Source organism: Xenopus tropicalis, chromosome 4 (assembly GCF_000004195.4).
Source record: "Xenopus tropicalis strain Nigerian chromosome 4, UCB_Xtro_10.0, whole genome shotgun sequence".
Lineage (NCBI taxonomy): Eukaryota > Metazoa > Chordata > Amphibia > Anura > Pipidae > Xenopus > Xenopus tropicalis.
This window is the reverse complement of record NC_030680.2, coordinates 143,553,907-143,567,110: the sequence shown is the minus strand read 5'-3', so window position 1 is coordinate 143,567,110 and position 13,204 is coordinate 143,553,907. Positions and strand designations below refer to the sequence as shown.

The window sequence follows — 13,204 nt, the reverse complement described above, 5'->3', positions numbered from 1 at the left end:
CAACTCTAGGCATTGGCCACTAACGCAAATGAAGTGCTGCCTTGCAGGGGGCATTAAGGGATGAAAACATCATTTTGTCTTTTTATAGGTCTCTGGTAAGGCCTCAACTTGAGTATGGGGGGCAGTTTTAGGCTCCAGTCCTTAAACAAGAAGGAAAGGTAAAAACTAAGTAAAGGTGCCCATACACCTTCAGATCCACTCGCTGGGCAATGTCGCCAAGCGAGCGGATCTTCTCATGATATCCCCCACCTACGGGTGGGAAATATCGGGAGAATCCAGGCTCATTCAGTCGAATTATAACAATGGGTATAGGAAAAGTCGGTCCAGGGACTGCATCAACGAGCCGATGTGATCCCTAATCCGACTAGATTTTTTAACCTGACCGATCGATATCTGCCCGATTTCAGGCCAGATATCGGTCGGGAAGGCCGTCGTTAGTCCCCATACACGGGCCGAATTGGTCTAAGGGACTGATATCGGCAGCTACAATCAGCCCGTGTATGGGGACCTTAAGGTTTATCAGAAAGGTCTATGTCCTCTATCAAAAGAAACACAGGATTTCTTGTCTCCCTTTGTGTAAACATGTACTTTGGTATCAGACTTCCTCCCTCAGAAAAATCCTTCATTCCCAGGGCAGCTCTCTCTTCTCTCCCTTCTCCTGCTCCCCCCTCCCATAAGAATGCGCTGGCATTTACTATTAAATAAGGAGTGCAGGGCTACCTACCATATTATATACTCACTGGGATTTGGTTGTTGGGGTTGAACTTCATTGACTTTTGTCTTTTTTTTACAACACAAAGTGACTGTAACGGTGTAAAGAATCGGAACAGAAGGGGCCAGACAGACAGAACTTTGGTTCCCATTCTTTGTCTCAGCAGTCCCAGTTTAAAATGACAAGCCCCTCCCCCTGGGAGAGGGATACCCTATCACTGCGCAAACATTGTCTCACCTGTGCCCTGTGTGTTTGTTTACTCAGGTGGCTTTGCAGCTGCGCTCACCACTCCTCTGGACGTAGCGAAAACACGAATCATGTTGGCGAAGGTAAGAACGAGAGGCCAGACACCTGCACACACCTGTATTGTTAGATCCCCGCGGAACAATGGCGCTTTATAGGTCCCTCCGCCCGTAGCATAAATTCCTTAGCTGTCCAGACTTTTATTTGTCAGCCGTCACTGAATCAGGACATATAGAATGGCACTATGTGCCATAGTTTTATGGTATCTCTCTGTACAGGCTATGAGCAAACTTAGGGGGCTGTTCCTGCTAAATTGTGCTTAGTACAGGGGAATCCCTATGCTGCCATAGTTTTATGGTATCTCCCTGTACAGGCTATGAGCAAACTTAGGGGGCTGTTCCTGCTGAATTATGCTTAGTACAGAGGAATCCCTATGCTGCCATAGTTTTATGGTATCTCTCTGTACAGGCTATGAGCAACTTAGGGGGCTGTTCCTGCTGAATTGTGCTTAGTAAGGGGAATCCCTATGTGCCATAGTTTTATGGTATCTCTCTGTACAGGCTATGAGCAAACTTAGGGGGCTGTTCCTGCTGAATTGTGCTTAGTACAGGGGAATCCCTATGTCCATAGTTTTATGGTATCTCTCTGTACAGGCTATGAGCAACTTAGGGGGCTGTTCCTGCCTAAATTGTGCTTAGTACAGGGGAATCCCTATGCTGCCATATAGTTTTATGGTATCTCCCTGTACAGGCTATGAGCAAACTTAGGGGGCTGTTTCCTGCTGAATTATGCTTAGTACAGAGGAATCCCTATGCTGCCATAGTTTTATGGTATCTCTCTGTACAGGCTATGAGCAAACTTAGGGGTCTGTTCCTGCTGAATTGTGCTTAGTACAAGGGAATCCCTATGTGCCATAGTTTTATGGTATCTCTCTGTACAGGCTATGAGCAAACTTAGGGGCTGTTCCTGCTAAATTGTGCTTAGTACAGGGGAATCCCTATGCTTTCGCCATAGTTTTATGGTATCTCTCTGTACAGGCTATGAGCAAACTTAGGGGGCTGTTCCTGCTGAATTGTGCTTAGTACAGGGGAATCCCTATGTGCCATAGTTTTATGGTATCTCTCTGTACAGGCTATGAGCAAACTTAGGGCTGTTCCTGCTGATTTGTGCTTAGTACAGGGGAATCCCTATGTGCCATAGTTTTATGGTATCTTCTCTGCTGTACAGGCCTATGAGCAAACTTCAGGGGCTTTCCTGGGCTAAATGCGCTTATTACGGGGATCCCCTAGCTGCAATAGTTTTTATGGACTCTCTTCTGTATCAGGGCTAGTAAGCAAACTTAGGGCTGTTCCTGCTGAATTGGTGCTTAGTACATGGGGAAATTTCCTATGGTGCCATAGTTTATGGTAATCATATTCTGTACAGGCTATGATCAACTTAGGTGGGCTGTTCTTGCTAGAATTGTTGTGCTTAGTACAGGGGGAATCCTCTATGTCTGGCCATATTTTATTGGTTCCTCTCTCTCTGTACAGAGGCTAATGAGCAAAACCTAAGGGGGCTGTTTCTGCTGAGTTGTGCTTAGTTACGGGAATCCCTATGCCCAATAGTTTTATGGTATCTTCTGCACAGGCTATGAGCCAAACAACTCTTTATAGGGGGGGGCGGGGCTGTTCCTGCTTCGAATGTGCTTATACACGGGGAAATCCCTGATGTGCCATAGTGGTTATGGTATGCGCAGCCGTCTTTGCCTACTGTTTACAAGTGAACTCTAGGGATTTAACAATAGACCGTAACTCTGTCTCCCGCAGGCCGGTTCTGTGTCGCAAGTGGAAAATGTTTCTATTGCACTACCATAGATTTGGAGAAGCAAGCATCATGCGGTAAGAAGCCTGCTTTGTTATTATCCAACCAGTATATTACTCGTATATAAACTGCGGCGATTTCCAAACACCAATTGGCATTGCTCCTCTGCACACACACTGGGGATTAAATTTAGTATACACGTGTCCAAGCTGTAATTGTAAGAATAAAGAGATTAACACGCTCAGGGAACTCTTGAAGTATCAACCATGGTATATAAGGGATAAGTACCCCATACTTGTAAATGATAACGGAATATTAGCAGTCACATGAGGGTTTCTGTGCCCAATATAAAGGCACAAGCTGCAGGCTGAGTTATAACCGGAACTCTGAGTATCACTCATGTATTATAATATAGGTATATTACCCCTACTGTAAATGATAGGATATTAGCAGTCACTGAGGGGTGTTCTGTGTCCCCTATAAAAGCACAAAGCTGCAGGCTTGAGTTATACAGGGAACTCTGAGTATCACTCATGTATTATAAGGGATACTGTACCCCTACTGTAAATGATAAGGATATTAGCAGTCACTGAGGGGTTTTCTGTGCCCATATAAAGGCACAAGGCTGCAGGCTGAGTTTATACAGGAACTCTGAGTATCACTCATGTATTATAAGGGATACTGTACCCCCTACTGTAAATGATAAGGATATTAGCAGTCCCTGAGGGGTCTGTGCCCATATAAAGGCACAAGGCTGCAGGCTGAGTTTACAGGGAACTCTGAGTATCACTCATGTATATAAGGGATAATGTACCCCCTACTGTAAATGATAAGGAATTAGCAGTCACTGAGGGGGTTTGTGCCCATATAAAGGCACAAGGCTACAGGCTGAGTTATACAGGGAACTCTGAGTATCACTCATGTATTATAAGGGATAATGTACCCCCTACTGTAAATGATAAGGATATTAGCAGTCACTGAGGGGTTCTGTGCCCATATAAAGGCACAAGGCTGCAGGCTGAGTTATACAGGGAACTCTGAGTATCACTCATGTATTATAAGGGATAATGTACCCCCTACTGTAAATGATAAGGATATTAGCAGTCACTGAGGGGTTCTGTGATGGTATAAAGGCACAGGGCTGCTGTATTCCTGAATACATGAGTATAAATAATATTTAGCTGGATGTTTAGAACATGGATGGATTCTGGAGTAGTTTGGATCTGATGAAGTCGGTACATTTGTTCCCTGCAGGTTATTTGCCGGAGTTATTCCCAGAATGACAGCAATCAGTCTCGGTGGATTCATTTTCCTCGGAGCCTACGACAAAGTCCGGACGTTGATGCTACGAGAGCAGTGAAGGGAATTCCCTGGACACTCAGTAACTTTAGTCGGAGCCCCCGTGGCCCCCAGAGACCCCCCAACACTGGGATATTGCAGCACAAAGTGTAGTTTCATATGGGGGAAATGTCGGCGCTGGAAACAACTCCCCGCGGGTCAAAAGAGACGGGAAACCGACTGCGTTTGTACAAAATGGCGACGTCCGAACCCCACGGATAAACAGAGACATCAGAGACAATTTATTTCTCTACATTTTTTATTTTTTTAACCAGAACCTCGGGTTCTTCCACAAAATGTTGTGCTGTTATAACAAACGTTTAGTAAAGACACAATCAATGCCATTTGTTAGAAACTTCAGTATTTTGCAGGTTTGGTTCCTCCCAATGTACAACTTTGTATCAATAAATAACTTTGTACACAAAAGTAATACTCTCCGTTTCACATTGCCTCTCACAAGCAGCAGCATTATTATTATTTCCTATGGGGTTTGGGGAGTAACAACATTAACTTTGTCCAAAAATAGAAACTTCTTCCTTTATGGATATGGCAAACTGTGCTTTAGCGTGAAAATACAGAATATTCTATCACTGGATCCGGGGAGAGGAGAGGTCAGACCTTGCCCGTTTGTGCATTAATACAGATGAAGCCCTAGTGCCCGGGATGCGCCAATACACCATAATAAGGGGGGGGTCTGGGAATAAAGCGGATAGGATAGTCCTATGTCATGGAAATAATGGGGCCCTGAGTCATGCATTTATTATTTACCAGATTTATAGGAAAACGTTGCAGCCGCCAGGCTTTACATGTTGACCTTGGGCACAAAGACTCGGGGAGATGACATTGGGCGCAAAGGCTCGGGGAGGTGACATTGGGCGCAAAGGTTCGGGGAGATGACATTGGGCGCAAAGGTTCGGGGAGATGACATTGGGCGCAAAGGTTCGGGGAGATGACATTGGGCGCAAAGGTTCGGGGAGATGACATTGGCCGCAAAGGTTCGGGGAGATGACATTGGCCGCAAAGGTTCGGGGAGATGACATTGGCCGCAAAGGTTCGGGGAGATGACATTGGGCGCAAAGGCTCGGGTAGATGACATTGGGCGCAAAGGTTCGGGGAGATGACATTGGGCGCAAAGGTTCGGGGAGATGACATTGGGCGCAAAGGTTCGGGGAGATGACATTGGCCGCAAAGGTTCGGGGAGATGACATTGGCCGCAAAGGTTCGGGGAGATGACATTGGGCGCAAAGGCTCGGGTACATGACATTGGGCGCAAAGGTTCGGGAGATGACATTGGGCGCAAAGGTTTCGGGGAGATGACATTGGGCGCAAAGGTTCGGGGAGATGACATTGGCCGCAAAGGTTCGGGGAGATGACATTGGCCGCAAAGGTTCGGGGAGATGACATTGGGCGCAAAGGCTCGGGTACATGACATTGGGCGCAAATGTTCGGGGAGATGACATTGGGCGCAAAGGCTGGGGGAGATGACATTGGGCGCAAAGGCTGGGGGAGGTGACATTGGGCGCAAAGGCTCGGGTAGATGCCATTGGGCGCAAAGGCTCGGGGAGATGCCATTGGGCGCAAAGGCTCGGGGAGATGCCATTGGGCGCAAAGGCTCGGGGAGATGCCATTGGGCGCAAAGGCTCGGGGAGATGCCATTGGGCGCAAAAGGCTCGGGAGGCTGGGGAAGGGAATGCCATTGGGCGCAAAGGCTCGGGGAGATGCCATTGGGCGCAAAGGCTCGGGGAGATGCCATTGGGCGCAAAGGCTCGGGTAGATGCCATTGGGCGCAAAGACTCGGGTAGATGCCATTGGGCGCAAAGACTCGGGTAGATGCCATTGGGCGCAAAAACTGAGTATGGAGGGGAAATCATTTTCGTTGTCTTTAAAAAAATAATCCTATTGGTTGGTCTATATTTTTGGCAATATATTTGGCATTTTATATCAATACCAAAGTCCTGGATGACAATAACCATGGGAACACCCAATCTTTTCCTTCCTACGTGGTATCAACCAGACCTTCAGGATAGTAGGACCATTCCCCAAACCATAGTTGGCCCATTTCCCATAATGCAATGCCCTTCTATTACCTCCAGCAGGAGAGGAAAACATGGTTTCCACCAATAAACCCGTTCCCTGTGTGATAGAAAAGCATTAAACATCAGATCTTTAGAACTAAATGTATTCGTGAATTTCACCCAATGAGGACGGGGGAACCGACAGAGCAGCTTGCTATGGGAAGTGGGGTACACTGGGTACAGTGTCACAGTAAGGTCCATCATCCTCACCAAGTTTTGGGGGGCTGAGGTGGGTAACAGAGTTACTAAAGATGCCAAGACGGGCACTTTTAGTGCTAAGTGCTCTGACATGTGAGAAAAGTGCTCTGCAAATTCTTATTAACACTTATTTATAAAGCTTTGTACATTACTGTGTATGGAGAACTGAGCCTGAACTATGTTCTGGGCCGGGGCAAATAGACTTTATGGGGCCCCATTATTTATAGCAGGACTATCCAGATGTTTGGCACCTCAGCTGTCGGTGGGTGCTGCCATTGCAATTTCAACACCTACGTTAGTCCCGCCATCTTGATCTGCTCTACCTGCTAAGGAGAAGTGCTACAAGGCAAGGTGGCCAGTTGCCCCTACACCAGACACAGCTGTTACACATATACTGAGAGACCTATATACAGCCATTCTTACACCGCCTTCCACCCTTCTCCTTCTAAGGTGGGTTTTGAAGGACGATAATTAAGTCACAGCCTAAGAAACACATTAAAACATATGTTATAAAACATGGCTGCCCCACCGAGGTGACATGAAGGCCAGAGCATGGTCACAAAACTGGAAAAGAGCCTCTGACTTTGTATCCTCGACTCAAGAGTTGTAGTTTCTCCGAGGTTCTTGAGTCGAGAATCAAAGCCTCTGGTGCTTTCAGTTCTAGGAACATTATAGATTAGCAACTAAGGAGAAGCTCCCAAGGGAGCAAATAAGGCTCCAAAATACCACCTGGTTGGTAGGAACAGCGATTTGTGCAACCATGAAGTCAACTGAGATAAGGCCAACCTAAGCAACATGTTATAAACATGGCCACCCCACCAAAGGGAGCCTCTGACTGCATTCTGGACTCAAGAGCTTTAGAGGAACCACAAAAGAGCAACATGCTCTTCTGCAGTTGGTCTACAGCTCTTGAGTCAAGGAAGAGATCAAAGTCTCTGTGGTTTGAACATTTAGGAATATTATGGATTAGCATCTTCCTAAGGAAGCAATTGAGGCTCCAAAGTACCATGGTTGGTAAGAAGATTGACTTGGACAATTAGGAAGCCAACTGAGATAAGGCCAACCTAAGAAACAGGTTATAAACACGGCCACCCCACCAAAATGGAGCTTCTGACTATGCATCCTTGACTCCAGATCTTTAGAGGAAGAGCTGGCCTAAAGCTCTTGAGTCAAGGAAGAGATCTAAGTCTCTGTGGTTTGAACATCTAGGAATATTATGGATTAGCATCTTCCTAACGAAGCAATTGAGTCTCCAAAGTACGATGGTTGGTAAGAAGAGTGACTTGGACAATTAGGAAACCAACTGAGATAAGGCCAACCTAAGAAACATGTTAAAACAGGTTATAAACATGGCCACCCCCACCCAAAGGGAACCTCTGACTATGCATCCTTGACTCCAGAGCTCCTGAAGAGCAGAAGATCTTCTACGGTTCCTTCTAAACTCTTAAGTTCAGGAAGAGATCAAAGTCTCTGGTGTTTGAAGATCAGGGAATATTCCAAAGAGCACTTCCTAAGGAAGCAAATGAAGCTCCACAATACCATCTGGTTGGTAGGAAGAGCGACTTGGGCAAACGTGAAGCCAACTGAGTGTATGAGCAGCCAGGGAAACATGTTATATACATGTTATAAACATGGCCACCCCACTAGATGGGAGCCTCTGACTGTGCATTCTGGATTCAAGAGATTTAGAGGAACCATAGAAGAGCAACATGCTTCTCTACAGCTACTATAAAGCTGGCCAGACACTGTAGGATCCACTCGTTTGGTGAGGTTGCTAAGCGAGCAGATCTTCTCCCAACATTGGGCTAATTTAATTTTTTGGCCTTAGGCGCCATTGGTTCAGGGACTGCATTGATTAGTTGATGCAGTCCCAAATCTGACCTGCCCGTTGGAGATCTGGTCTATTTCAGGAGAAGGAGGTCCAACGTATGGCCACCTTAAGGCTCTTGAGTCAAGGAAGAGATCAAAGACTGTTAATTGATATTATGGATTAGCAGCCAATGAGCACTTCCTAAGGCTCCAAAATACCACGTTTGGTAGGAAGCGACTCATCGACAAGCAGCTCTTCCAATCACTGCTCGTCCTGACCTACAAACGTTATTAAGCCCAGCCCCCCAGCCGTCTCCACATTGGCCCCTCCTTTCAGGGGGGTGTGTTCAAGCTGCACAGCTGTGAAATCTCCGCCCACAATGAACGGCTATTGAATAAGGCACCGGTTTCTTTACTGCGGCATCGGCGACTTGTGGCAAAACGTCACTCATTCATGCACTAAAGGTTAAAATAGACTCTGTAAAATAGAAGTATATTTTTATATCTATCCTTAGATATTTACACATATATATATATATATTTATCTCTTTATGAAAAACTCTTATTTACAACGTATCAAATACAGAAAGTCCCTTTGCATTGAGCGCTGCGAATGCAACTATACAGCTACACTTCCAACAGAAGCTTTAGATTCACGTATGTACAACTCAGTGATGCTCAGATGGGGGCGCCGCGTCCCACACAAGCCGTAGGTTCGTACCTCAGCCCATCTCATTGGTTCGTTTTTAGTCCTATAAGGAAATGAGGTAGGCGGATCCTTTCAGTGCAAATGGTATAATCGTGGGGGTTTTGCACGACGGTGGTCACTTTGGAGCACTCGATCCTGTCTGCGCCCTGTGCTGGCCGCTAAGCGTCGGCGCGTGCCCGTTGGGGAGAAGTGTCTGTTTGGCCGAGTCTTCACTCGAGGGATCGGGGTAAGGGTAGCAGTCGGAGCTGGGCGCTGCTCGGAAGCCTTCACTCTCCGGCGACCGGATTAATGGCTCCGCACACGGGTCTAGGAGTAATGGTTAAAAAAAAATAAATACAAATAAATGGGCAAGTGCAGGGTTTACTTCCCCTTTAAAAGTCTTTCATTATTATTATTATTATTAACATTTATTTATAAAGCGCCAACATATCCCGCAGCGCTGTACAATAAGTGGGTTTCATACATTGGACATACAGAGTAACATATAAAGCAATCAGTAACCGATACAAGAGGTGAAGAGAGCCCTGCCCAAAAGAGCTTACACTCTACAAGGAGTAACATATAAAGCAATCAATAACCGATACAAGAGGGGAAGGGAGCCCTGCCCAAAAGAGCTTACACTCTACAAGGAGTAACATATAAAGCAATCAGTAACCGATACAGGAGGGGAAGAGAGCCCTGCCCAAAAGAGCTTACACTCTACAAGGAGTAACATATAAAGCAATCAATAACCGATACAAGAGGGGAAGGGAGCCCTGCCCAAAAGAGCTTACAATCTACAAGGAGTAACATATAAAGCAATCAGTAACCGATACAGGAGGGGAAGAGAGCCCTGCCCAAAAGAGCTTACAATCTACAAGGAGTAACATATAAAGCAATCAGTAACCGATACAGGAGGGGAAGAGAGCCCTGCCCAAAAGAGCTTACACTCTACAAGGAGTAACATATAAAGCAATCAATAACCGATACAGGAGGGGAAGAGAGCCCTGCCCAAAAGAGCTTACACTCTATAGCCACCCATAGCCACCCATTCCGCCCACAGCCACCCATAGCCACCCACAGCCACCTACAGTCACCCACAGCCACCTACAGTCACCCATAGCCACCTACAGCCATCCATAGCCACCTACAGTCACCCATAGCCACCTACAGTCACCCATAGCCACCTACAGCCACCCATAGCCACCTACAGCCACCCATATCCACCTACAGTCACCCATAGCCACCTACAGTCACCCATAGCCACCCATAGCCACCTACAGCCATCCATAGCCACCTACAGCCATCCATAGCCACCTACAGTCACCCATAGCCACCTACAGTCACCCATAGCCACCCATAGCCACCTACAGCCATCCATAGCCACCTACAGCCACAGCCACCTATATTATTATTAACATTTATTTATAAAGCGCCAACATACCCCGCAGCGCTGTACAATAAGTGGGTTCCATACATTGGGCATACAGAGTAACATATAAAGCAACCAATAACCGATACAGGAGGGGAAGAGAGCCCTGCCCAAAAGAGCTTACACTCTACAAATTATTATTATGAACATTTATTTATAAAGCGCCAACAATAAGTGGGTTTCATACATTGGACATACAGAGTAACATATAAAGCAATCAGTAACCGATACAAGAGGGGAAGGGAGCCCTGCCCAAAAGAGCTTACACTCTACAAGGAGTAACATATAAAGCAACCAATAACCGATACAAGAGGGGAAGAGAGCCCTGCCCAAAAGAGCTTACACTCTACAAGGAGTAACATATAAAGCAACCAATAACCGATACAAGAGGGGAAGAGAGCCCTGCCCAAAAGAGCTTACACTCTACAAGGAGTAACATATAAAGCAACCAATAACCGATACAGGAGGGGAAGGGAGCCCTGCCCAAAAGAGCTTACAATCTACAAGGAGTAACATATAAAGCAATCAGTAACCGATACAGGAGGGGAAGGGAGCCCTGCCCAAAAGAGCTTACACTCTACAAGGAGTAACATATAAAGCAACCAATAACCGATACAAGAGGGGAAGAGAGCCCTGCCCAAAAGAGCTTACACTCTACAAGGAGTAACATATAAAGCAACCAATAACCGATACAAGAGGGGAAGAGAGCCCTGCCCAAAAGAGCTTACACTCTACAAGGAGTAACATATAAAGCAATCAGTAACCGATACAGGAGGGGAAGGGAGCCCTGCCCAAAAGAGCTTACACTCTACAAGGAGTAACATATAAAGCAATCAGTAACCGATACAGGAGGGGAAGAGAGCCCTGCCCAAAAGAGCTTACACTCTACAAGGAGTAACATATAAAGCAACCAATAACCGATACAGGAGGGGAAGGGAGCCCTGCCCAAAAGAGCTTACAATCTACAAGGAGTAACATATAAAGCAACCAATAACCGATACAGGAGGGGAAGGGAGCCCTGCCCAAAAGAGCTTACACTCTACAAGGAGTAACATATAAAGCAATCAGTAACCGATACAGGAGGGGAAGGGAGCCCTGCCCAAAAGAGCTTACAATCTACAAGGAGTAACATATAAAGCAATCAGTAACCGATACAGGAGGGGAAGGGAGCCCTGCCCAAAAGAGCTTACAATCTACAAGGAGTAACATATAAAGCAATCAGTAACCGATACAAGAGGGGAAGGGAGCCCTGCCCAAAAGAGCTTACACTCTACAAGGAGTAACATATAAAGCAATCAGTAACCGATACAAGAGGGGAAGAGAGTCCTGCCCAAAAGAGCTTACAATCTACAAGGAGTAACATATAAAGCAATCAGTAACCGATACAAGAGGGGAAGAGAGTCCTGCCCAAAAGAGCTTACAATCTACAAGGAGTAACATATAAAGCAATCAGTAACCGATACAAGAGGGGAAGAGAGTCCTGCCCAAAAGAGCTTACAATCTACAAGGAGTAACATATAAAGCAATCAGTAACCGATACAAGAGGGGAAGAGAGTCCTGCCCAAAAGAGCTTACAATCTACAAGGAGTAACATATAAAGCAATCAGTAACCGATACAAGAGGGGAAGAGAGTCCTGCCCAAAAGAGCTTACAATCTACAAGGAGTAACATATAAAGCAATCAATAACCGATACAAGAGGGGAAGAGAGTCCTGCCCAAAAGAGCTTACACTCTACAAGGAGAAAGGGTTGAGACTTTCATACATTAAAACAAGCCCTTACCTAGTAGGTTAGAATTCAGGGCTTTGGCCGTGCCTATCCTTTCATGGTTGCTAGGATACATGTTGCCCCCAGATTCCAAGTTGCTACCCTCATCCATAGCCGCGTTGTGGTGATAACTCAACGCCGTGGGCGTGTCCCCGTTACACATGTATCTGTCATGGCTGCCCGCTGGCTTCTGATAGGAACAGTCTACGGATTGGACCGTCTGCGGACAGTAGTCGCTCTTGCTGCTGTACCCCGCGCCGCCGTCCAAGCAGTCCGTGCAGACAACCTGGAACCCAAAACCTACGGCAAAAGGAGACACCGCGGTTAATCTGGTGCAACCGGAGCAACTCAGACTTTTATTTGCCCCTAATTGCACTCCCTGCTGCCCCCTGATTGGTATATCTACTGCAATCTACTATTCACCCTTATGTTAACATTTAGTGTGTTATGTAATATAATGCACTAAGTTTGCCCAGGAGCAGTAGCCCATAGCAACCAATGAGCCGGAAACATTTACTGGTCACCTGTTTAAAAGCAATTGTTTATTGGTTACTATAAGTTACTGTTCCTGGGCAAACTTAGTGCTTTTTATTACATATAAGTGTCTTATACATTTAGAAACTTTTCAGTTGGTCTTATTTTTTTCTAGTTTCTGCAATATTAACCTTCCTCTTCTGCCTTTTTCCATCTCTAAGTTGGGGGTCTCTGACCCCGGCAACCAAAAAACCTCCAAAAAACTTAAAACTACTTATCATTACTTTTTATTACTTATCCTTCTACCCAGTCCCCCTCTTTAATATTGCATATTCATGCAAGCCACTGCCTGGTTGCTAGGGTAAATTAGACCCTAGCAACCAGATAACTGCTGCTACAAAGCCATAATAACAGCAATAATAATGGAAGATCACTTGCAAATCATCGGAGAGAATCACCGTCTACTCATACTAAAAGTTATAGGGGAACTACCCCTTTATACGGCAATGACAGAACACTACACTACTTGAAGAATATCCTAGGAGATTTGACTTGGGGGTGACATAAGGAGACGGAGTAGAAATGTGTTATAAAAAAGCCTCAGTCCCAGTGCTGGCAGTCGGTAGGGTCCCCAAAGCGCCTGTTCGGGGGGCTGCGCAATAAAGT

The 13,204-nt window shown here is 46.0% G+C and overlaps 2 protein-coding genes across 4 annotated transcripts in view; one reads left to right on the top strand and one right to left on the bottom strand.

The window, feature by feature from the left end:
* Nucleotides 1-4,526, top strand: part of slc25a26 (solute carrier family 25 (S-adenosylmethionine carrier), member 26) — a 67,427-nt gene extending 62,901 nt beyond the window's left edge. Inside the window, 9 exon segments of one of the 2 annotated variants that reach the window (NM_001004820.1) lie at nucleotides 977-1,041; nucleotides 2,764-2,771; nucleotides 2,774-2,788; nucleotides 2,790-2,793; nucleotides 2,795-2,797; nucleotides 2,800-2,819; nucleotides 2,822-2,824; nucleotides 2,827-2,835; nucleotides 4,013-4,522. In NM_001004820.1, the coding sequence (NP_001004820.1) occupies nucleotides 977-1,041; nucleotides 2,764-2,771; nucleotides 2,774-2,788; nucleotides 2,790-2,793; nucleotides 2,795-2,797; nucleotides 2,800-2,819; nucleotides 2,822-2,824; nucleotides 2,827-2,835; nucleotides 4,013-4,118 (233 nt within the window). In that variant the 3' untranslated portion in view covers nucleotides 4,119-4,522. 2 annotated transcript variants of the gene reach the window in all.
* A 4,133-nt stretch (nucleotides 4,527-8,659) lies between these two features.
* Nucleotides 8,660-13,204, bottom strand: part of lrig1 (leucine-rich repeats and immunoglobulin like domains 1) — an 83,951-nt gene continuing 79,406 nt past the window's right edge. For both annotated transcript variants that reach the window (XM_004914155.4, XM_002938366.5), the window contains 2 exons: nucleotides 12,080-12,364; nucleotides 8,660-9,193 (listed from right to left, as the gene is read on the bottom strand). In XM_004914155.4, coding sequence (XP_004914212.1) covers nucleotides 9,003-9,193; nucleotides 12,080-12,364 — 476 coding nt within the window. In that variant the 3' untranslated portion in view covers nucleotides 8,660-9,002. The remainder of the gene's footprint in view (nucleotides 9,194-12,079; nucleotides 12,365-13,204) is intronic.